The following is a 25,506-nucleotide window of genomic DNA, read 5'->3' on the forward strand; positions in this document are numbered from 1 at the left end:
ACATGCACCCGGGAAAGGTGATGGCAGGTCATATGTGCAGGTGAGGAAACATTAGCAATAATACAAACAAGACAAAATAATATGGCCACTGGGCCAGGTCAACACATGAGTGGCAACATTCTACAGTGTTGCAGGGATGATGTTGACTTGTTAGGAGTCGTCTACTGTCGCTGTAGATGTAAAGACAACAGAAGATCAAACATCAGTGAAGCGCTACAAATCGATTATATCCAATTATGTCGCGCAGCTCACGCTTGGGTAAATACTATCATCCTCAAGATCCAGCTCACATCCCATCTCCTGGTGATGTACTCCGCTGCCCCCGCTACGCTAAATTACTGCCATTTGCCTTTGTTTCTGATGATACTCACAGGCTTCACGAAACACTCCCTCCTAGCGTCAGTAATCTTTCTTATCTTTCTTTACTTATCTTAAATAGTTTCAATACTTATCTCATATGATATACTCATAAAAATATATAACAAATACTTCACGTCACGTTGGGCAGTTTTCTAGTTTTAAAAATCATAAAGTAAGAGTAGTCATGAGTTAGTAACGTCAAGTGCTGAGCTATCACAAGTGCACCGGAGCATCACATTGTTCTGACGTCAAGTTCACTGCAAGAAAAGTGTCACTATAGCTTTCACTAACTGTACCTTATTATAGGGTCCTCGTTCTTCGTCTGTTGCCCTCAGTTCCTCCTTCTTTGGACGCGCAAAATAGTACAGGAACATATTGAGACACTTTCACACTATCACGGCTCGTGGCTCCAGGTTTCCAGTGGCCACTTCCGACTTTACTGATCCATGGAGAGACTTAACCTGAGAAGCACAGTCCGCACTTTACATGACTTGATGAGATCCTTTCCAAATGTGACCTGAAGAGCACCTCAGATGACGTAAATTAGGTCTTTTCTCTCAACTTTCTGGCTGGAACTGCGAGTCAGGCTGAGGAGTGAAGGCGGAAGGCTGTCTGGATTCACTAAAAGGCCTTCGTTGCTCAAAATAACTGGTTCTGTCTTAATACAATCCAGAGCTCTACAAGCTAATTTCAGATGGTCGAAACCAACATTAGAGCGCCCTCGCATGACTTACAGCGACGTCGTTGTCGACGTGTCGCGTAACGGCAATGCCGATCTATGCACCATCTTAAATCTGAAAGGTTCTTGTGAAACAAACAGGAAACCCGTATTACAGAGTCTTTACCTAGCCATTATCACACACTCCTACGGTAATCTTAAACGCTAGTTATGCCCGGGAATCTCTCATCTCAGGTGCGGAGGGTGTTGTAGAGAGGAGCATTTCTACAACATACGACCCTTAACTCCTCTGGGTGAGTGAATACGTCTGATAACGTCTGTGATGAGGACCTTACCTGAGCTGGCCCAGATAAGCCTTTATGTTAATTATTATTCCTCCTTCAGAGGCCTGGCAGAGGACCGATTTTGAACAAAGTAATCTAAAGGTCCAGTTACACATCATTAATTTCTAGTATTTGTGTTAGAAAATATAAATAAGTTGGTTTCTTTTGTACTTTTAGTGTATACGATTATTTGTCATATGCTGGATGCTGATAATATATATATAACTATTTGCATACCTCAGGTTTCTGATGTCAGATATTGACAAGCAAGTTCCTGCTGAAGCATTTACTCGTTACATCTCGCAAGAATATTTACCATAGTTTACCATACATGAAGCATCTCGTGTGATGTTTCAACACACGAGAGTGCTGTAAACACTACACAACAAAACAAAAACTTTGTGTTTTGCACAACAAAATTACCATTTTAATAGGTTTTGAGTATTGTGTTCATCTTCTTGAATCACTTGTGATGTAAAAAGACTATTGATATGTATATATGTATACATTTATGTGCATACACGTATGTATATGTATGTAAATGCATATATAAATGCATGTGTAACATTTACAATTGTGTAGCTAACTTCACAAGACTGTCACTTGCATAGCTAAGCGAACTAATGGGTTCAGTCCCTGAGCCCATTATGTGCCTTTGTAACCCTGTCGATCATCGCCCACAGGATGGGTATGGGGTGAATAATAAATAAATGAAATGGTCAGTAGTATACGTATAAACATATTGCATGCAATCACATTTAATTATCTAAATGAGGTAATTATGTTCCTGAGAATTTCGTAAAAGAGATTCTTGGGGGAGAACACTTGATGAAACTTGCCACAGGCTAAAGTTCAGGCCTCATAGAGGGCTGAAATTCCCTCATTGTGAGGTAATAATCAGATGTGAGGGAGTGTGGAGCCTCGTAACCTGATTATATATATATATATATATATATATATATATATATATATATGCGAACAAGCCTGAATGGTCCCCAGGACAATATGCAACTGAAAACTCACACCCCAGAAGTGATTCGAACCCATACTCCCAGGAGCCACGCAACTGGTATGTACAAGACGCCTTAATCCACTTGACCATCACGACCGGACATAATGAGGTGATAGCCGAGGCTATTTGAACCACCCCACCGCCGGCACTCGGATAGTAATCTTGGGCATAGCATTTTACCAAATCACCTCATTCTTTGGGGCACACGTGAGGAACACAAATGCGAACAAGCCTGAATGGTCCCCAGGACAATATGCAACTGAAAACTCACACCCCAGAAGTGATTCGAACCCATACTCCCAGGAGCCACGCAACTGGTATGTACAAGACGCCTTAATCCACTTGACCATCACGACCGGACATAATGAGGTGATAGCCGAGGCTATTTGAACCACCCCACCGCCGGCACTCGGATAGTAATCTTGGGCATAGCATTTTACCAAATCACCTCATTCTTTGGGGCACACGTGAGGAACACAAATGCGAACAAGCCTGAATGGTCCCCAGGACAATATGCAACTGAAAACTCACACCCCAGAAGTGATTCGAACCCATACTCCCAGGAGCCACGCAACTGGTATGTACAAGACGCCTTAATCCACTTGACCATCACGACCGGACATAATGAGGTGATAGCCGAGGCTATTTGAACCACCCCACCGCCGGCACTCGGACAGTAATCTTGGGCATAGCATTTTACCAAATCACCTCATTCTTTGGGGCACACGTGAGGAACACAAATGCGAACAAGCCTGAATGGTCCCCAGGACAATATGCAACTGAAAACTCACACCCCAGAAGTGATTCGAACCCATACTCCCAGGAGCCACGCAACTGGTATGTACAAGACGCCTTAATCCACTTGACCATCACGACCGGACATAATGAGGTGATAGCCGAGGCTATTTGAACCACCCCACCACCGGCACTCGGATAGTAATCTTGGGCATAGCATTTTACCAAATCACCTCATTCTTTGGGGCACACGTGAGGAACACAAATGCGAACAAGCCTGAATGGTCCCCAGGACAATATGCAACTGAAAACTCACACCCCAGAAGTGATTCGAACCCATACTCCCAGGAGCCACGCAACTGGTATGTACAAGACGCCTTAATCCACTTGACCATCACGACCGGACATAATGAGGTGATAGCCGAGGCTATTTGAACCACCCCACCGCCGGCACTCGGATAGTAATCTTGGGCATAGCATTTTACCAAATCACCTCATTATGTCCGGTCGTGATGGTCAAGTGGATTAAGGCGTCTTGTACATACCAGTTGCGTGGCTCCTGGGAGTATGGGTTCGAATCACTTCTGGGGTGTGAGTTTTCAGTTGCATATTGTCCTGGGGACCATTCAGGCTTGTTCGCATTTGTGTTCCTCACGTGTGCCCCAAAGAATGAGGTGATTTGGTAAAATGCTATGCCCAAGATTACTATCCGAGTGCCGGCGGTGGGGTGGTTCAAATAGCCTCGGCTATCACCTCATTATGTCCGGTCGTGATGGTCAAGTGGATTAAGGCGTCTTGTACATACCAGTTGCGTGGCTCCTGGGAGTATGGGTTCGAATCACTTCTGGGGTGTGAGTTTTCAGTTGCATATTGTCCTGGGGACCATTCAGGCTTGTTCGCATTTGTGTTCCTCACGTGTGCCCCAAAGAATGAGGTGATTTGGTAAAATGCTATGCCCAAGATTACTATCCGAGTGCCGGCGGTGGGGTGGTTCAAATAGCCTCGGCTATCACCTCATTATGTCCGGTCGTGATGGTCAAGTGGATTAAGGCGTCTTGTACATACCAGTTGCGTGGCTCCTGGGAGTATGGGTTCGAATCACTTCTGGGGTGTGAGTTTTCAGTTGCATATTGTCCTGGGGACCATTCAGGCTTGTTCGCATTTGTGTTCCTCACGTGTGCCCCAAAGAATGAGGTGATTTGGTAAAATGCTATGCCCAAGATTACTATCCGAGTGCCGGCGGTGGGGTGGTTCAAATAGCCTCGGCTATCACCTCATTATGTCCGGTCGTGATGGTCAAGTGGATTAAGGCGTCTTGTACATACCAGTTGCGTGGCTCCTGGGAGTATGGGTTCGAATCACTTCTGGGGTGTGAGTTTTCAGTTGCATATTGTCCTGGGGACCATTCAGGCTTGTTCGCATTTGTGTTCCTCACGTGTGCCCCAAAGAATGAGGTGATTTGGTAAAATGCTATGCCCAAGATTACTATCCGAGTGCCGGCGGTGGGGTGGTTCAAATAGCCTCGGCTATCACCTCATTATGTCCGGTCGTGATGGTCAAGTGGATTAAGGCGTCTTGTACATACCAGTTGCGTGGCTCCTGGGAGTATGGGTTCGAATCACTTCTGGGGTGTGAGTTTTCAGTTATATATATATATATAAAATTGTAGCAAAATAGGAGGGGGGGGGGGGAGAGATACCATAAACCATGTATATTTGAGTAATAATGTGTTCTTTGTTCTTTTCAGGGTCAAATTGTGTGATGACAGCTAGCTGGTGATGACGATAACTAGCGGTGACGATAACCAGTGATGACCCTAGCTAGTGATGACGATAACTGGTGCAGCTCGACGCCTGGGCAGAGGGAGACGCATGGTCATAACACAATTCACAAGAGCGCAGACCAACGCGATTTGTGGCCCAACACGAGTTAATACTCACCATGAAACTGCAATATTACCCAATATATACTCGCGCAATTTGCAACACAATAGAATGCAAAGCAGGGAAACAATGCAGCACAGTGCTTTGATGCCATAAACTACAGTTTAATAAGTGCGGTACCACGAGAACTCGGACTCCAGACTACAGAGTGAAAGGAACTCTGGTTACAGAATAATGAGAGAGAGAAAAGTTCAGGGAGTTGACCGTCAATTACGAAGACGACACAGGCGAGACGATGAAGCATAAGAATTTTGTTTTTGTATAAAGTGGTTAATGTTTCTTATATCTTTAAATAATGTTTAGTTTTATATAAAAAAATACTGGTTTTTATATGACCCTTGGGGTGTCAGAATGTGCATGTTGAACCTGAAGTGAGAAACCAACTTGGAGTGCATGGTGCAGTTGACCTGGTTTAAAGTCAAATACACCTGAAGTGCAAGGCTAAGCTTGCCTGGAAGGTAGGCTCTGCCTGGCGTCTACTTGTGAGAACAATATACACAACTGAGTCAATAAACACCAGTACAGTAATCGTCGACATTTCTCCCTGTAGTGAAATATGAATATTTGCAAGACGACACAATTCAAGAATCACCATTAAGCTATATTTTCAAACATACTAAAGACAAGGCAAAAATACCTCATAAGTGAAACCCAGAAACTTGACAAAAAGCATTAGAAACCTGGGTAATATAGAGAACCTACTCCAAAGAAATCTTATACAAAAACTGGAAACTGTTCATATAAATATTGGTTTAGAAAATATTCAGGATAAGAATATTCACTTAATGCATAGATAAGTAAAAAGGATATCACAGATATCCCTTAAGAGTGTTGTGGCGTGGGGAGCCGGGTGTGGTAGTGTGCAGGAGGAGCAGTAGTGGAGGAGGAGCAGTGTGGAGGAGGAGCAGTGTGGTGGAGAGTGATGCTGGAGGAGGCTGTGTCGTCCACCTGGCCAGGAGAGTGACCATGGCAGCCTCCGGGTGTCGCCTGCTGCCAGTTCTATTCTTCCTCTCCCTCCTCGCTCGCTCCGCCTCCGACCAGAAAGGTGGTAAGTGATGTTATTATCAATATTGTTGATGAGACGTAGCAGGGGAGAGAGAGAGAGACACTAAGATACGCTGTTATCTTTGTCTCCACATACACAAACACACATGATGTTATTTTAACATCTTACTCTCCAAACATATATAAATTCACTGTCTCAGAGTACAATCACAGCTACCCCTCCCCCTGGGACACAGTGTGTGTGGTGGCGCAGACTCACACCCTCTGACCACAGTAGTGTTCTCCAACCTCTGGCGTCTTTAAGAAACACCTTCAACCTCAGTGCTCTCTCTGGTGCTTCCTTAGCCCTTCCTGGCCCTTCCTTGGCCCTTCCTTGGCCCTTCCTGGCCTTTCCTGGCCCTTCCTCGACCCTTCCTGGCCTCGCTGCGCCGTCAGACAGTCCTCCTGACACCTACCGACCACTGACGTTCCCTCTGACAAATTATGTGTGGAAAACTTCTTGCCCTGAAACAGTCAACTCATATGGAAGACAATGCCGTCTAGGGGGGTCGAGAAGCAAATTAAGGGACGCCAATTAACTAAAAGCTTCCAGGGGGAATTTTTGTATGCGTCTTATATTCTTGTGGTAAACTTATGCGACAGTAATCACGCTTGTCTCACATAGGGTAATTACCTAATTGGTAGCCGGGTAATTAGTGAATCATAAACTGTTATTATTTTCAATAACAAAGGCGAGGAAATTTTCGTGTTGTGTTGCTGTGGAGGTGTGTTGTTGGGGTGTTGTGATGGTTGCTGTGGAGGTGTGTTGTTGTGTGTTGCTGTGGAGGTGTGTTGCTGTGGAGGTGTGTTGCTGTGGAGGTGTGTTGTTGTGGAGGTGTGGTGTTGGGGTGTTGTGTGTGTTGCTATGGAGGTGTGTTGTTGGTTTGTTGTGTGGAGGTGTGTTGTTGGGGTGTTGTGATGGTTGCTGTGGAGGTGTGTTGTTGTGTGTTGCTGTGGAGGTGTGTTGCTGTGGAGGTGTGTTGCTGTGGAGGTGTGTTGCTGTGGAGGTGTGTTGTTGTGTGTTGCTGTGGAGGTGTGTTGCTGTGGAGGTGTGTTGCTGTGGAGGTGTGTTGCTGTGGAGGTGTGTTGCTGTGGAGGTGTGTTGCTGTGGAGGTGTGGTGTTGGGGTGTTGTGTGTGTTGCTATGGAGGTGTGTTGTTGGTTTGTTGTGTGTTGCTGTGGAGGTGTGTTGTTGGGGTGTTGTGTGTGTTATGTGGAGGTGTGTTGTTGGGGTGTTGTGTGTGTTATGTGGAGGTGTGTTGTTGTGTGTTGCTGTGTAGGTGTGTTGCTGTGGAGGTGTGGTGTTGGTTTGTTGTGTGTGTTGCTGTGGAGGTGTGTTGTTGGGGTGTTGTGTGTTGCTGTGGAGGTGTGTTGTTGTGTGTTGCTGTGGAGGTGTGGTGTTGGTTTGTTGTGTGTGTTGCAGTGAAGGTGTGTTGCTGTGGAGGTGTGTTGTTGGTTTGTTGTGTTGCTGTGGAGGTGTGTTGTTGGTTTGTTGTGTTGCTGTGGAGGTGTGTTGTTGGTTTGTGTGTGTTGCTGTGGAGGTGTGTTGTTGGTTTGTTGTGTTGCTGTGGAGGTGTGTTGTTGGTTTGTTGTGTTGCTGTGGAGGTGTGTTGTTGGTTTGTTTGTGTTGCTGTGGAGGTGTGTTGTTGGTTTGTGTGTGTGTTGCTGTGGAGGTGTGTTGTTGGGGTGTTGTGTGTGTTGCTGTGGAGGTGTGGTTGTTGGTTTGTGTGTGTGTTGCTGTGGAGGTGTGTTGTTGGTTTGTGTGTGTTGCTGTGGAGGTGTGTTGTTGATGTGTTGTGTGTGTTGCTGTGGAGGTGTGGTGTTGGTTTGTTGTGTTGCTGTGGAGGTGTGTTGTTGATGTGTTGTGTGTGTTGCTGTGGAGGTGTGGTGTTGGTTTGTTGTGTTGCTGTGGAGGTGTGTTGTTGGTTTGTTGTGTGTGTTGCTGTGGAGGTGTGTTGTTGGTTTGTTGTGTTGCTGTGGAGGTGTGTTGTTGGTGTGTTGTGTGTTGCTGTGGAGGTGTGTTATTGATTTGTTGTGTTGCTGTGGAGGTGTGTTGTTGGTTTGTGTGTGTTGCTGTGGAGGTGTGTTGTTGGTTTGTGTGTGTTGCTGTGGAGGTGTGTTGTTGGTTTGTGTGTGTTGCTGTGGAGGTGTGTTATTGATTTGTTGTGTTGCTGATGTGTTGTGTATATGGAGAGCTGTAATCCCCTATTTGTGTTTGCGGGGGTTGAGCTCTGGCTCTTTGGTCCCGCCTCTCAACTGTCAATCAACAGGTGTACAGATTCCTGAGCCTACTGGGCTCTATCATATCTACACTTGAAACTGTGTATGGAGTCAGCCTCCACCACATCCCTGCCTAATGCATTCCATTTTTCTACTACTCTGACACTGAAAAAAATCTTTCTAACGTCTCTATGGCTCATTTGGGCACTCAATTTCCACCTGTGTCCCTTAGTGCCTGTGCCCCTTGTGTTAAATAGTCTGTCTTTATCTACCCTATCAATTCTTCTAAGAATCTTGTATGTGGTGACCATGTCCCTCCTAATTCTTCTGTCTCCCAGTGAAGTGATGTTTAACTCCCGTAGTCTCTCCTCGTAGCTCATACCCCTTAGTTAGGGAACTAATCTGGTGGCAATTTTTTTAACCTATTCCAGTTTAGTCTGATGTTTGACTAGATATGGACTCCATGCTGGGCCTGCATACTCCAGGATTGGTAGTTCTGAAAGATTCCTTACACAAGTTTCTAAAGGCCGTTCTTATGTTAGCCAACCAGGCATATGCCGCTGATGTTATCCTCTTGATATGGGCTTCAGGGGACAGGTCTGGCGTGATATCAACCCCCAGGTCTTTCTCTCTCTCTCTGACTCTTGAAGTATTTCATCTCCCAAATGATACCTTTTATCTGGTCTCCTGTTCCCTCTACCAATCTTCATTACCTTACATTTGCTTGGGTTAAATTCTAATAACTATTTGTTCGACTATTCCTGCAGCTTGTCCAGGTCTTCCAGAAGCCTCAAGCTGTCCTCCTCTGTCTTAATCCTTCTCATAATTTTGGCGTCGTCAGCAAACATTGAGAGGAATGAGTCTATACCCTCCGGGAGATCATTTACGTTTATCAGAAACCAGGATAGGTCCGAGTACAGAGCCCTGTGGGACTCCACTGGTGACTTCACGCCAGTCTGAGGTTTCACCCCTCACTGTAACTCTCTGCTTCCTATTGCTTAGGTACTCCCTTATCCACTGGAGCGCCCTACCAGTTACTCCTACCTGTCTCTCCTGCTTATGCATCAGCCTTTTATGGGTGTGAATGTGAGTGGTTGGTGTGTTGGGTGTGTGAGTGGGTGGGTGTGTGGGGTGCGTGAGTGAGTGAGTGTATGAGGCAGTGCTCATGTTAGCAGTATAATGGACTAGCCCCACACACAAGATGAAGTGCCCGTTACCAGGCTATATAAACTCCCAGGCCTCGCTGGTACGGGAGAGGGGAGAGGGGGGAGGGAGAGAGGGGTTAGAGAGAGAGAGAGAGCGAGAGAGAGAGAGCGAGAGAAAGAGAGAGAGAAAGAGAGAGAGAAAGAGAGAGAGAGAGAGAGAGAGAGAGAGAGAGAGAGAGAGAGAGAGAGAGAGAGAGAGAGAGAGAGAGAGAGAGAGAGAGAGAGAGAGAGAGAGCGCGAAAGAGAGAATTGTTGTCGGGGTATTTGGTCATTAGGGGGGGGGGGCGCACACAAATTAGCATACACGTCCAACGAGACAGACACAGATAATAACTAAAAACAATCACACACAGACAGTTAAAATCCCACACCCTAAATAAACAAATTCAATATAAATCACTCACCATACAGTCTCTCTCTCTCTCTCTCTCTCTCTCTCTCTCTCTCTCTCTCTCTCTCTCTCTCTCTCTCTCTCTCTCTCTCTCTCTCTCTCTCTCTCTCTCTCTCTAACATCCGTAACTCACACCACATTCATTATCGGAGCCATGTTCCCACACTTTATATGAACTGGAAAATCCTGATAACCTACGGTGATGGTCCAGTCATATCACCATTTCACCGTATCACTGTGAGGAAAGTGGGGGGAGGGGAGGCAGGTAGAAAATAGTCTAAAATAAAAGATTTCAAATGGTCACGTTCGAATTTCAAGACTCACAGCACAGGACCTGAAGGTGAGGCTCCAGTTGGCTCTCAATATCCAGAATAAAAATTGGATAGTTCCAATTAGCGACAGAAGACCTGTGGAAAATCAGATCCCCTAATTAATCTACGGATATAAAAAAGACACCCTTCTGTCAGGTTCAGTCGGGGGCGTTGATGAAGCTGTCTGGAGCAGCGACAGTCGTCAGGTGAAGCTGTCTGGAGCAGCCACAGTCGCCTGGTGAAGCTGTCTGGAGCAGCCACAGTCGTCAGGTGAAGCTGTCTGGAGCAGCCACAGTCGTTTAGTGAAGCTGTCTGCAGCAGCCACAGACGTCTGGTGAAGCTGTCTGGAGCAGCCACAGACGTCAGGTGAAGCTTTCTGGAACAGCCACAGACGTCAGGTGAAGCTGTCTGGAGCAGCCACAGACGTCAGGTGAAGCTTTCTGGAACAGCCACAGACGTCAGGTGAAGCTGTCTGGAGCAGCCACAGACGTCTGGTGAAGCTGTTTGGAGCAGCCACAGTCGTCTGGTGAAGCTATCTGGAGCAGCCACAGTCGTCTGGTGAAGCAGTCTGTAACTGTCTTGAAAGTTGAGGAAGCGGCCCCTGAACATTCTTGAAGGCGGGTGAAGTTGTCTGGAAGAGTCACGAACGAGCGTGAAGTTGTCCGGAACAGTCACAAACAGGGTTGTAGCAGTCCGGAACAGTTACAAACAGGGTGCAAGACAGTGAACAGCTGTCGGAAACAGGGAACGGACCAGGCGATAACGGGCGGGGAATGCGGCTCATGCCGGTGGGAAGGGAACATGAACTCTGCCGGTAGAGGAACTAACTCTAATGGAGCCAACTGACAAGAACGTTGTCATATGCATACAATATTTAGTAGATTTTGACAAATGGGCTGCCAGGGATACCCGTGTATCCCTGTCAAACGCTTCGAGTATTGAGTAGTTAAGAGCCAAACCTGCACACTCACACACGCACACGCACACGCACACACACACACAAACACCAGACACGCACGCACACACACACACCAGACACACACACACACACACACACACACATATTTGTCTTACTATTTTTACACTTAAAACTATACATTGAGTTACCTTCAAGAACTTGACTATCTAAACCATCTACATGACTGATGAAGCCACACCAACTCAAGACACAATTTGACTAGTAATCACGATAAGATAAACAGGAATACTGAGGCAAATCCTTGAACAAGGAACTGTCGAGAAGGCGATGGGGTGTGGTAGCTGGCGCTCGACCAGAGACCCACACATAGGGGAGCCCAACAAGGTGAGTACACACACACGCCCTCCACCCTCGTGGACAAAGATGTGAACTTCACAGTCGCCAGCAACGGTGAGAAGGGTTTCACTGTGCGTCCTATAAGCAGTGACCTGGTGAGAACAGTTTGAACGTGTCTCTAAAGGTCTCAGTCACAGAGCAAATCAATCATTTCTTTATCGAATTCGGAGTAAAAAAAAAAAATATTATGGAAAATTTTCTCTTGTCTAGGATCGTAAATTGGTTCGTTCTAATATCGTCGAAAAATGGAAGGGAATGTTTTGCTCCTAAATAAATAGGTTTAATTGAACCTAATTTTTCTTCCACCTTTCCACCACCCCATCAACCCCTTCCACCGTTCTCTTCCTCCCCTTTGTATACTTATGTTGTTGAATACTTATATCATAACGCGCGTGCGTGCGTGTATTCACTATTTGTGCCTGTAGAATCGAGCTATTAGCTCTTGGACCCCGCCTTTCTAACCGTCCGTTGTCCTATGTACTAACTGATGACATATGTTCCTTTATCATATCTGCTACATGTATTTCTCCCTAACACACACACGTCCATACACCACAGGCTGTAGACAGTAGCAGCTGTCTGACTCCCATGTACCTACTCATAATTGTATTATGGTGTTTTGTTTCACTCCTCCTTCATTCTGTATACAGGTTTCAGCTATATCTTGTTCTGTTAAGCTTAATTTAGATTATGCAGTTCAGTTGACCAGACCACACACTAGAAGGTGAAGGGACGACGACGTTTGGGTCCGTCCTGGACCATTCTCAAGTCAATTGTTCCATTCTCAGCATACTTTAGCCACGTTATTGTGACTCATCGCCTGCATATGCAGTTCAGTTTTGGTCGCCGTACTATAGAATGGGTATAAACTCACTTGAACGTGTCCAGCGTAGGATGACTAAGTTAATTCCTCAAATTAGAAATCTTTCATATGAAGAAACATTAACGAAGCTTAAATTGCATTCACTGGAAAGGCGAAGAGTTAGGGGTGACATGATAGAGGTTTACAAGTGGATGAATGGACATGACAAAGGGGATATTAATAGGGTATTAAAAGTATCAACACAAAACAGAACACGAAACAATGGGTATAAATTGGATAAGTTTAGATTTAGGAAAGACTTGGGTAAATACTGGTTCGGTAACAGGGTTGTTGATTTGTGGAACCAATTACCGCGTAACGTGGTGGAGATGGGGTCCCTCCATTGTTTCAAGCGCGGGTTGGACATGTATATAAGTGGGATTGGGTGGTTATAAATAGGAGCTGCCTCGTATGGGTCAATAGGCCTACTGCAGTTACCTTTGTTCTTATGTTCCCTGTGAGCGACTAAGGTCCTTTGCTCAATTGAGCAGTAGCACTGAGGGAGGGAGGGGGAGTAGGACCCGAGGAGCGGGAGTGGTTCTATGTACCACATGGGACAGTCTCGGCTCCTCCGCCCAGCTTCCGAACGTTCTTAGATAAATACATTCAGTGCCCATGTTTTATCATATTTTATTTCAGACTTTAGACTCATTAATCTTCAATGACATCTTCGTGTAGCCTAGTCTACTTGTTGACCGAATTAACATTAAACAGTTCTTTTGACTTCATTTGACTAATTCGTGTCTAAAATTTCCATTGTTCTTCTGGTTCCAGCTTTAATCAATGATAATTTGTCTACTTTATCAATTCCACTGTTATCTTGTCCCCTATATATCTTCCTTTCCCCCAGTCTCCTGACGTAAACCATGCTCAGTCTTTCTTCGTGGTTCACGTTAATCAGCTCAGTAACTAACCATATGTAGTTATGACATTCAGATGAGGAGTCCGTGCCAGGCTGCTCAGTCATGCATCGGTCTCAAATAGACTGTTGACAAGGCCTGGAAGGCTCCATTGTTCACGTAGAAGGATACAAGGACTATGGCCAACTTAGAATATGCTGGTATTATTCTGAAATTTTGTGTGCTTCCTGCATTTAATTTGGTGGATATGTCTGTTCATAGTTTTTTTCTAATACAAGAATCTGTTTCTCCCTCAACCTGCATGTATATATACTGCTATACATGTATAGCAGTATACATGTATAGCAGGTTGTATACCGCTATACATGTCTTCTTTCTCTTGTTTAACATAGTGACAGGACAATGTCTCTTTCAAGGTGAGTGATAATGCGACTAAGAAGATTCTCTCAAAGTTCACACCATTTCTTCTCTCAACCAGACCTTCACCAAAGACAAACTGACCAACATCATCAAAATAATCAACAGACTGAACTACAAATGAAACTAAGTCACTGCTGATGGTCAACATGTCGAACACACTGATCCAGCCTTCAACAGCCAGCTGTCACCTGCATATACCTGACCATCATTGAAACCAAGACAAAAAAATTCCACCGATCATTTCACTCACTGTCCCACGAGTCAAATTTTTGTCTCTCGGAAGACCAAATATCTGCATTATATTTAGTGGTGTGTGCTGGACCCTGGACAGGAGGACAGGCTCGAGTAGATGTTTATAATGTAAGAAGAAGGAACTTTCTAGCAGATATTATGGATTTTATTTCGAAAGGAAGAATTTACTAGCTTCTCTTATGGGACGACTTGCTTAGAGGAAGTGGGGGACGAGCAGGGCAGTGTGACGAAGATCATGGGAGCAAGATTAAAAGAGAAATAGAAGAGTAGAAAGAAATTAAGAGCTTTTGATGACTAGTATTAATCCATGATAAGTTCTCTTGTTGAGAAGCATTTTCTCCAGTGTATTAACATCTCTAGCCTGAATAACATCCTAGTTTTTATTCCATGTAAACTCATAAACTCGCATGATCTCTACCAATGTCCCAGGTCCCCGCGTCAGGTTGTGCATGGAGCTACATTGGTTCTGGCAGTCACAATGTTAATATCCACCTCCTGATGGTTCGAGGAACTTAGTAACTCATACTCGCTACATAATGAGATTTCCTGCCAGGCGTGATGTCACCGTGGTAAGCTCAGGTCCAGACAATTATGAAACAAAACTTAAATGATTCGTCAGACCAAAGTTGTCTACGAATTCGTCAAATATTCGTTTAAAATTCCTTGAGACTGAACCATCAAGGAACTTTCGGAACTTTCTACTAGCGAGTTATATTATGTGTCACACAGCTGTGTGGGTGTGGGTGGCAGGTGTGGGTGGCAGGTGGCAGGTGAGGGTGGCAGGTGTGGGTGGCAGGTGGCAGGTGTGGGTGGCAGGTGGCAGGTGAGGGTGGCAGGCTTCTCCAGTGTTTCAACGAAGCCCTTCTGATATAACTACCTGCCATTATTATGCTCCAGGTGGAGAGTGTCAGAGGCTCAGAATGGGGCTCCGAGTGTGATCAAAGGACACCCATGAACATCACCGGAGAGCGACAGGATCGGCATGCTTTTAAGTTGAATGTATACAGGATTGGGTTGAGCGCCATGTATATATTCTTGTGATGATTGGAAGGCAGTAAATATTGTTAGTGTGTGTGTAATGGGGAATGTCTCTGTTTTGCTTCTGTACCACTCACTCACTTTTTATTTTTTTGCTGTGTCCTTTAAAAGGTGTCATTAGTGGTAATAATAATAATAATAATAAATGAGAAAAACAGTAGGAGCTGCTTATATACCACTTTAATATGATTATTTTATGTAATAACACCAATAATAATATTAACAATATTTTTACAAATACTGTATAATTTGCTGGCAGTGAAAGGTTGATATTGCCCCCCAGTCGCCATAAATTCTCTCCTCGTATATGCGAGTCAAGAACCGCAAGAAAAACCCCATTACCCCCCAAGTACTCCCACCAAAATATATAATACCCACCCGCCAAAAAAAAAAAAAACAGAAATATGTATATATAAATAAAGGCCAGAGCGGCGTAGCGAAGACTGGTGGCCCGATGAAGGTGTCATAAGCCAGGGGGAGGGGCTGGGGGGTTGGGCCAATATAAGGGGTTGGCCCAATATAAGGAGCTGGCCCCAAATATGGCCCTCGGGGTGGGGGGGGGGAAGATATACGGAACATGTGCCGAGGCCTGAGCCCCTCAGGACGGGGATTTTCCCAATAGCTGGCATTCGGGTGATTTCCAGCATGAGGTAGAGGCCTTGATGACCCTGGCTACTGCTCTCAAGGGCAGGAAATTGAGGAATAATGCGATTCCTTGAGAGTTATTAAGGAATAAGTTTATATATACTGTGAGTATTGGATTATATGTTATATATAATAGGCCAATTGTTGCTTAACAAGCCGAATTTTCCTGAAATTATGCATTTTCAATTTTGTTTTTGTTTCTTTGGGGGAATGATGAAGTTTTCTATTACGATTTTTGTTAAAATTTGAGTTAAAACTAACAAAGAAATTGTATCAAACTTTACCTAACCTAACGTTAGGTTGAGAGAGGTTAGGTTACTTTACGTAATCTATGCTCTCCTAACCGACCCTAACTTAACATAATATAAGTCAGTAATTCATGTTCTTAAAATTCAAATAAACCAATTTGAAAATTAAACCACTCTGCTTGCTAGGTAAACCGGGCCTTGCATACTTAGACATTATTTATATATATATATATATATATATATATATATATATATATATATATATATATATATATATATATATATATATATAAATATTAGATGGATAGATGGTAGATGGATGGATAGATGAAAATATATAGAAAGATAAGTAGATGAATATATAGATGGATAGATAGACATAGATCACCTTGGGCACTAGAAGCCTCGAACGCCTGACCTCCGGAATGGGAAACGGGTTTAATCCTTGTTTTCCATGGGAAGATTTATGGCTTGAAAGATAAATAGATGGATGGACAGATGAACTGATAGATGAATAGATAGGTGGGTGGATAAACAGATAGAGTGATCAAAATATGGATAAAAAGATACATAGGTGTATGGCTAGATGGATTGATAGATGGATAGATGAATGGAAAGGTTAACAGATACCTAGATAGATAGCTGGGTGTATAGATATAGGGGTAAAGATATATGGATAGTTGGATAATTAGGTTATTAAATAGATGGATGGATAAATTTATAGATTGATAGGTAAATTGATAGACGGTTAAACATATGGACAGGATAAATTTATGGATAGATGGGTTGATGAAAATACAAAGATACAGGTGGATAGATAGATTAGGGGTATATTGATAGATGGATGTATGGATAGATAATTTAGATGGATAGATATATGGATGTATATACGGATTGATGGATGGATAAATGAAAATATATAGAAAGATAAGTAGATGAATATGTAGATAGATAGATAGACGTAGATTGACATATATATATATATATATATATATATATATATATATATATATATATATATATATATATATATATATATATATATATATTTATATATATATATACATATATATATATATATATATATATATATATATATATATAAATATATATATATATATATATATATGTCGTACCTAGTAGCCAGAACGCACTTCTCGGCCTACTATGCAAGGCCCGATTTGCCTAATAAGCCAAGTTTTCATGAATTAATTTACTTTCGACTACCTAACCTATCAAACCTAACCTAACTTAGCTTTTTCGGCTACGTAACCTAACCTAACCTATAAAGATAGGTTAGGTTAGGTTAGGTAGGGTTGGTTAGGTTCGGGCATATATCTACGTTAATTTTAACTCCAATAAAAAAAAATTGACCTCATACATAATGAATTGGGTAGCTTTATCATTTCATAAGAAAAAAAATAGAGAAAATATATTAATTCAGGAAAACTTGGCTTATTAGGCAAATCGGGCCCTGCATAGTAGGCTGAGAAGTGCGTTCTGGCTACTAGGTACGACATATATATATATATATATATATATATATATATATATATATATATATATATATATATATATATATATATATATATATATATATATATATATATATATATATACATATAGATACATTGATGGATAAAATGAGAGGTAGAGTGATTGATGAGCAAATAGGTATTTGGATAGATGAATAGGTAGATGGAATGATTGTTGGGTGGATGGATAAATGGATGGACAGATGGATAAATAGATGGATAGATGGAGGGATATATGGATGGATAGATGGACAGAATAGAGACATCCAGGCTGACTCAGCCATTGCCGAATACCGCCTCTTCTAATCCATACTGTACAAAGAATGGGTGTACTCACCTAATTGTGCTTGCGGGGGTTGAGCTCTGGCTCTTTGGTCCCGCCTCTCAACCGTCCACTTCCTCTCTGTGTCCAAAGGTGGAGGCCACGTGCTGGGGATTATAGACCTACAGAAATTTGTAGGGAATATAGGCTGGGGTGCAAACTGGTACAGGGTAGTCAGTGTAGGCCTAATTTAAATGATTTAAGGAATATTATTAATAATTCACTCCCACTTGGTTTCAATTCTCGCCATATGTGAAATATTCGTTTACATATCCCAAGACTTTTTCATAACCAGAAAAAAAGTGTCTTAAATACAACTTATTTTAATTTCGCCTTAATATTATAGTTTATGAAAGGGAATGGGACGATTTTAATTTAAATTTGCCAAATTAAATTAAATGTTCTATTGTGTGATCGCTGAGGTTAGGTTAGGTTAGGGTTGGCGTGATTTAATGCAACGTCCCCCCCCCCCCTCTCCGTTGAGGCAGTTCAAGAGGACAGGCTGAATGAGCGGGGCTATTTGCAATGATGAAGGTGATGAGTTCAACTACCGGCTGTGATGAGTGTGAGAACTGCTTCAGGGTGTGATGAATGTGATGGGTACTGCTTCCAGGTGCGATGGACGCTGCTTCCAGGGGTGATGAATGGGATAGATACTGCTTCCAAGGGTGATGAATGTGATAGATACTGCTTCCAAGGGTGATGAATGTGATAGATACTGCTTCCAGGTGTGATGAATGTGATGCATACGGCTTCCAAGTGTGATGAATGTGATGGATACTGCTTCCAGGTGTGATGTGATGAACACTACATGTTTTTGTCATGATGAGTATACCATCTGGCTGTGATAATGATGATGAGTAAATCTAGTCTTTGATAATTGTGATTGAGTACTGCTATTTGCTATGATGAAGAGGATGAGTCCTACCACTGATGATGAGTCAAGTCATTTTTGTTGAAAATAAAGGTGATAGACGAAGGTGTGAGGGGGAGAAAGTGACGATGAGACACGGAAGACCATGACAAGCAGCGAGAGACAAGGACGCGGGCCGACCATGGACACGGAAGCACGGTGACAATCAGAGCCTCCTGTGATTGTACGTGCTAAAAGGCTTTCGTTATTGACACTGTGACGGGAACACATTGTCATTAGTCACGGAGTCACGACACGCGGAGTTTAGTAATAATAATAAATTTATTTTATCGCTATAATCCCTGCCGTAACACACACACACACCACCGTCCACTGTCTCCCTCGCTACAATACCCAGACTCCCTAGCATATACACACATATACACACATATATACACTCCACCACAACCCCCCCTCTGACCCTTCTCCTTCAACTTATCAACACCCCGACACCCTTTCCAAACACAACCTCCGCTACTTTCCTCTCCACACAACCACCCCATCTCTCCCTCATCTCTGTAACCATTTTCCCTATTCACACTATCCATTACTGCAACCAAATGGTTTTCTTTAGAATTCAAATGTGTCTTTTTTCATTATTAATACATGAGGTACATCTGCATTAGTGCAGCTACCCTAGACTATATGAAGGGGAGTACAGTGTGTCAAAAAAGCTAACTAGGTGATGCTAAAAAATCGCCATCACACAGGATGGTTAGTCATACAGAGGCATGTGATAGGCAGTCTGCACTGGCAGACTCCGGATGCATTTTGAGGATATCAACACAAGATTGAATAAGGTAGCAGTGGTAATACAAGTCCCCATCTCGCAGGATGGTTAGTCATACAGAGCCATGTGTTTAATAGCCTGCACTGGCAAATTTTGGGTATACTGTGAGCATATCTTCAAGAATACGAGAGTGAATAAAGTAATTGCAAAGCTCCAGGTACCTCATGCCAACTGGTCTGAAAGGTCTAATAACTGGGCATTCGGTGATGTAGTGTGGGAGATCATGCCGCAGTTCCTGCTCACAGAGTTTGTACCTGGAGTGCTCAGGATTGGTAGATCCGTCACCTGTAGCCACCTGCCACAGGTAACGGTAACCCAACCTGATCCTGGCAACCACTGTGTCGCACAGTCTGGTCGACGTTTTGTGCTGCCCATAGATATAGGTTTCAGATCTGAACAAATCATAGTTTTTTATACTAGTACTTTCAGGTCGTTGGGAGTCAGATATTTCTTTCCTATCAGACCTGAATGTTTGGACCAATACAGTTTTGACAGCAGAGATGGGGATATCTAGATCTAATTCAACTCCATCTTTGTTGCACGCTAATTTGGCTGCAATGTCTGTTTCATTATGATGGGTTATATTTGTGTGTGAAGGTATCCATACAAAGGAGATTCGAGACCCTTTACTCTGTGCAGCAATTAGGTCATTTATAATTGGTAGTATGAGGTTCTTGCTGTCGATCTTCCAGGAGAAGTTTTCGATTGCTTGAAGAACAGACATTGAATCACAAAATATTATTCCTCCTCCAATGTTTTTTTAATGTACTGGTAGCTAGTTGTAATGCTGTTAGTTCTGCTTGTGTGGAGGTCAGCCAGTTGTTTAACCTGACACTGACAGTCTTTGTGCAAATATTATTTCTATAAAACCTACATGCTGCTGCAGTCCGTCCTGTAGAGGATTGGACTGAGCCGTCGGTGTAGACACAGTGCTCGTGAGATCTTAAACTCTCGATGGAGGAGGCAATTGTTTCAAGTGTGACAGCTTTGAGTAGAGCAAGATTCTCATTATCTTTCTTGGTGACAGGTGTGTATGATACTTGAATGGTGAGGTACAGATAAAGAGGAATATCAGAGACAGGTAGATTGCACTTAAAAGGAATGTTGAGTTTAATGAGATTGTAGGAATTGTTGCTCAGCCATTTATCATAAAAGGAGTGAGTTGGTATGTCGGCACCAGTCAATAGGGTGTTAACAGCACTAAATAATTTGTCTCTGAGCAATGCAGGAGATGTAAGGTCTCTCATGACTTTAAGGCTTTTTTTTTTTTTTTTTTTTTTTATTAAGTTATGAGGTACATCTGCATTAGTGCAGCTGCCCTAGACTATATGAAGTGGAGTACAGTGTGTCAAAAAAAGCTAACTAGGTGATGCTATAAAATCCCCATCACACAGGATGGTTAGTCATACAGAGACATGTGATAGGCGGTCTGCACTGGCAGACTCCGGATGCATTTTGAGGATATCAACAACACAAGATTGAATAAGGTAGCAGTGGTAATACAAGTCCCCATCTCGCAGGATGGTTAGTCATACAGGGCCATGTGTTTAATAGCCTGCACTGGCAAATTTTGGGTATACTGTGAGGATATCTTCAAGAATACGAGAGTGAATAAAGTAATTGCAAAGCTCCAGGTACCTCATGCCAACTGGTCTGAAAGGTCTAATAACTGGGCATTCAGTGATGTAGTGCGGGAGATCATGCCGTAGTTCCTGCTCACAGAGTTTGCAACTGGAGTGCTCAGGATTGGGAGACCCGTCACCTGCAGCCACCTGCCACAGGTAACGGTAACCCAACCTGATCCTTGCAACCACTGTGTCGCACAGTCTAGTGGACGTTTTGTGCTGTCCATAGATGTAGGTTTCAGATCTGAACAAATCATAGCTTTTTATACTAGTACTTTCAGGTCGTTGGGAGTTAGTAAGTTCTTTCCTATCAGATCTGAATGTTTGGACCAATACAGTTTTGACAGCAGAGATGGGGATACCTAGATCTAATTCAACTTCAAACTTGTTACACGCTAATTTGGCTGCAATGTCTGTCTCATTATGATGGGTTATATTTATATAGCCACAGACCCCGTGTCGGCTAGGTGCCCTCTGACCCTCACCCCCCCCCCTTCCCTCTATGCCACTCCCGATTAAATCACCATTAATCCTTTAAGTTTAGTGAGTCTACCCCCCCCCCCCCCCCACGTAACTGGTCTACAACTTTGGCTAAATACACTCTCTCTAATAAATATATATTTGAAAAATTTGGGGAAATTTAATCATAATTTACTATAAATTATGAAAAGTGCAAAAAAGTCGACAATGACAAAAGTATGATACAATAAAAATACATGAATTGATCAGAAAGCTAAATGATAAATCAAGAGAAAATCATGATAAACCCCGTGGCTCATTAGAGTACTTTGAATTTTTTTTTTTTTTATTAATATATTAGGTACATCTGCATTTGCGCAGCTACCCAAGACTATATGAAGGGGAGTACAGTGTGTCAAAAAGCTAGCTACGTGATGCTAAAAAATCCCCATCACACAGGATGGTTAGTCATACAGAGGCATGTGATAAGTAGTCTGCACTGACAGACTCTGGCTGCATTATGAGGATATCATCAACACAAGAGGGAATAAGGTAGCAGTAATAATAAAAGTCCCCATTTCGCAGGATGGTTAGTCATACAGGGCCATATGTTTAGTAGTCTGCACTGGCAAATTTTGGGTACACTGTGAGGATATAGCAGAATTTTTTTTTTATTATTAACATATTAGGTACATCTGCATTAGTGCAGCTACCCTAGACTATATGAAGTGGAGTACAGTGTGTCAAAAAAGCTAACTAGCTGATGCTAAAAAATCCCCATCACACAGGATGGTTAGTCATACAGAGGCATGTGATAAGCGGTCTGCACTGGCAGACTCCGGATGCATTTTGAGGATATCAACAACACAAGATTGAATAAGGTAGCAGTGGTAATAAAAGTCCCCATCTCGCAGGATGGTTAGTCATACAGAGCCATGTGTTTAATAGCCTGCACTGGCAAATTTTGGGTATACTGTGAGGATATCTTCAAGAATACGAGAGTGAATAAAGTAATTGCAAAGCTCCAGGTACCAACTGGTCTGAAAGGTCTAATAACTGGGCATTCAGTGATGTAGTGCGGGAGATCATGCCGTAGTTCCTGCTCACAGAGTTTGCAACTGGAGTGCTCAGGATTGGGAGACCCGTCACCTGCAGCCACCTGCCACAGGTAACGGTAACCCAACCTGATCCTTGCAACCACTGTGTCGCACAGTCTTTGAAATTTATTCCTAAATATTTGAAATAGTCTACGGACATTCCTATCCATGTTTAACTACAAGACAGGTCGTGCTCCGTCTACACTAAAGAACACACGAATCACTTGAGATAAACGAGGATTAAAGTATTTCCCGTTCTGAAGGTGGTAATGTATATAAAATTTATAAGTTTGCCTAAAACATTACGAATAAATCCCCTCAAACTTGTATCATTTATTCTATTAATGACAATGCTGTTCAGGCTAGTTTTGTCGAGGACAGAACAATTCATTTCCGCAAAAAACTCTTTCCATTTTGTTTTGCACACTTGTATTCTATAGATACAAATATAGCTGCATTTAGAAAGTTGGACATCCTAAATAATAAGCAATTATATAAAATATAAAATTACAAAAATGTGAAATACAAAACGATTTAAAGACTGTCTTCTTCAGTACCTTGAGGGGTGAGGTGGACAGAGTAAGGGAGGAATTAATACCGCTGAGATGACATGTGTGACATGCTGAGATGACATGCTAAGATGACATGCTAAGATGACATGCTGAGATGACATGCTGAGATGACATGTGTCACATGAGAGGAAGCTGATGCTGCGAGGGCAAGTCCTCACACTTCGAAAGATGTATGGGACATGTAGATGTTCCGGGAAAATTAGAGCAATGTTGATGACAGTTCAGAGGGCACAATAAAGTGTCACCATAGAGCAAGAACCCCAAGTAATATAGTACCGACAAAATTACGAACATTTTAATCGCTAGTGACTTCAATACGGTCTTTGGTCCCAGCTCTTTTCATAAGAGATAGGAAAATAGAATGCTACATTTTCCTAGAGCTGAGAAAGGTTGTAAAATCAATGAAATGAGAACAAAAAATGAAACATCATAGGAACCAGCCTGTTATTTGCCATCAGTTAGAAGGCAATGATATTAGAAAACGGAGGAATGATTCATTCCTTCCTAAATATATAATACTACTAAATAGAATTCGAATCAAAACATCGCACTAAACTGTGGCGGATTGTATACAGAAGGAAATAAACATGAAAAAATCTCTAAGGAAACGGATTTACCAGGAAGTGAATGTATGATTTTATGATACAAGTAATACCATGATTTTGATATACCGTTTAGTGAACGAATTTGATTTATAATACCAGTTAATGAATGACATACACCTTGTAACTGGCATGATCAATTACAGAAATTCAGTATGCCTGACAGAGACCTCTCTTAATGCATTCAAATAATTCTTAATACTCAGCGGAGATGAATACTAACCTCATTCACTAACCCCAAATATATTTCACACCAGACAGCTTCATAAGTAAGTCATCTTACACAGTCTTGATGCTTTCACCACTTATATTCTCAATGAATCCTGAAAATAAGTTCCATCTTATTTCGCTTCTTTTGTAAACAGTACTTGATGTAACTAATATAATTAAATAATTAAAATAATTAGCAAAATTTGCACCTAATTCCTCACTTTTCCCGCCTCCATAACCTTCAGGCACTATCTTGACTATCTATCTATCTTGACTAAGACTTTCTTGACATTACCAAAAGAATTCTTTCACGAAAACTTTCCTCGAGTTCTTCTTTCATTTTTCGATCGAGTTCTTTTCTTTTCAAAGTCAGCTGGACGAACATTGGAAATAAAGTACACTACCCCATGTTGATAATTGGAACAAATACTAAGACAAAATATACATGTATGCAAAGTATGGAATACATCTATCTTGGGTGGTACTGGGAGCCTTAGAGCATAAGTGGGAGCCATCTATCAGAGTTTAAACTAGGATGGACATACGGATTGATAGATGGTAGATGGGTGGACAGATGAATATATAGATGGATAAGTAGATGAATATATAGATGGATAAGTAGATGAATATATAGATGGATAAGTAGATGAATATATAGATGGATAAGTAGATGAATATATAGATGGATAGATAGAAAGACATAGATTGACATATGTATGTATCCATACATGGATGGATAAAATGACATGAATATTGAAAGATGAACAAATAGGTAGATGGATAGATAATTGGATAGATGGATAGATAGATGGACAGATAGATGGATAGATATTTGGATAGATGGAAAGATTGACGGATGGATAAACGGATAGATAGATGGAAAGATTGATGGATGGATGGATGAATAAATGGATGGACAAATTGATAAATAGATGGATAAATGGATTGGAGGGATATATATGGATGGATAGATAGATGGACGGATGGGCTGAATCAGCCCACCTGTAACCTGGGCTTTTAACAGTCGGTGGAAGGTTGTAAACACAATAACTAAGCTAGGGAAGTTGAGGAAAAAAATTTTAAACAAAGGGTATAATAACTTTAGGTTTCTCATAATGTATTCTTAGGAGTGAGTGAAGAATTGAAGAGAGAGAGAGAGAGAGAGAGAGAGAGGAGAGAGAGAGAGAGAGAGAGAGAGAGAGAGAGAGAGAGAGAGAGAGAGAGAGAGAGAGAGAGAGAGAGAGAGAGAGAGAGAGAGAGAGAGAGAGAGAGAGAGAGAGAGAGAGAGAGAGATAGGCAAACACACAACAATACCCTAACGCTATGATAAATAAATATTACGAATTAATACCCTAGAGGAATCTTCTTCCATATACTAATTTCTTCGACATATCCGTTAGACTATTTCTTTATTGACCAGAACCTGCTATACTCTGAGTTTCTCATCAACTTGCTTCCAACTGGAGCTGTTTGTGTGTGTGTGTGAGTCTATGGCTGACATGGCAATGAACAACGATTC

The 25,506-nt window shown here is 42.3% G+C and overlaps 1 protein-coding gene across 2 annotated transcripts in view; it reads left to right on the plus strand.

Annotated features, from left to right (window-relative positions):
* The window catches only part of LOC123764043 (basement membrane-specific heparan sulfate proteoglycan core protein), a 211,305-nt gene that overhangs the window by 69,984 nt on the left and 115,815 nt on the right, over positions 1-25,506 (plus strand). For both annotated transcript variants that reach the window (XM_069329857.1, XM_069329858.1), the window contains exon 2: positions 4,857-6,100. In XM_069329857.1, coding sequence (XP_069185958.1) covers positions 6,019-6,100 — 82 coding nt within the window. In that variant the 5' untranslated portion in view covers positions 4,857-6,018. The remainder of the gene's footprint in view (positions 1-4,856; positions 6,101-25,506) is intronic.

The sequence above is a fragment of the Procambarus clarkii genome, chromosome 23, assembly GCF_040958095.1.
Source record: "Procambarus clarkii isolate CNS0578487 chromosome 23, FALCON_Pclarkii_2.0, whole genome shotgun sequence".
Taxonomy (NCBI): domain Eukaryota; kingdom Metazoa; phylum Arthropoda; class Malacostraca; order Decapoda; family Cambaridae; genus Procambarus; species Procambarus clarkii.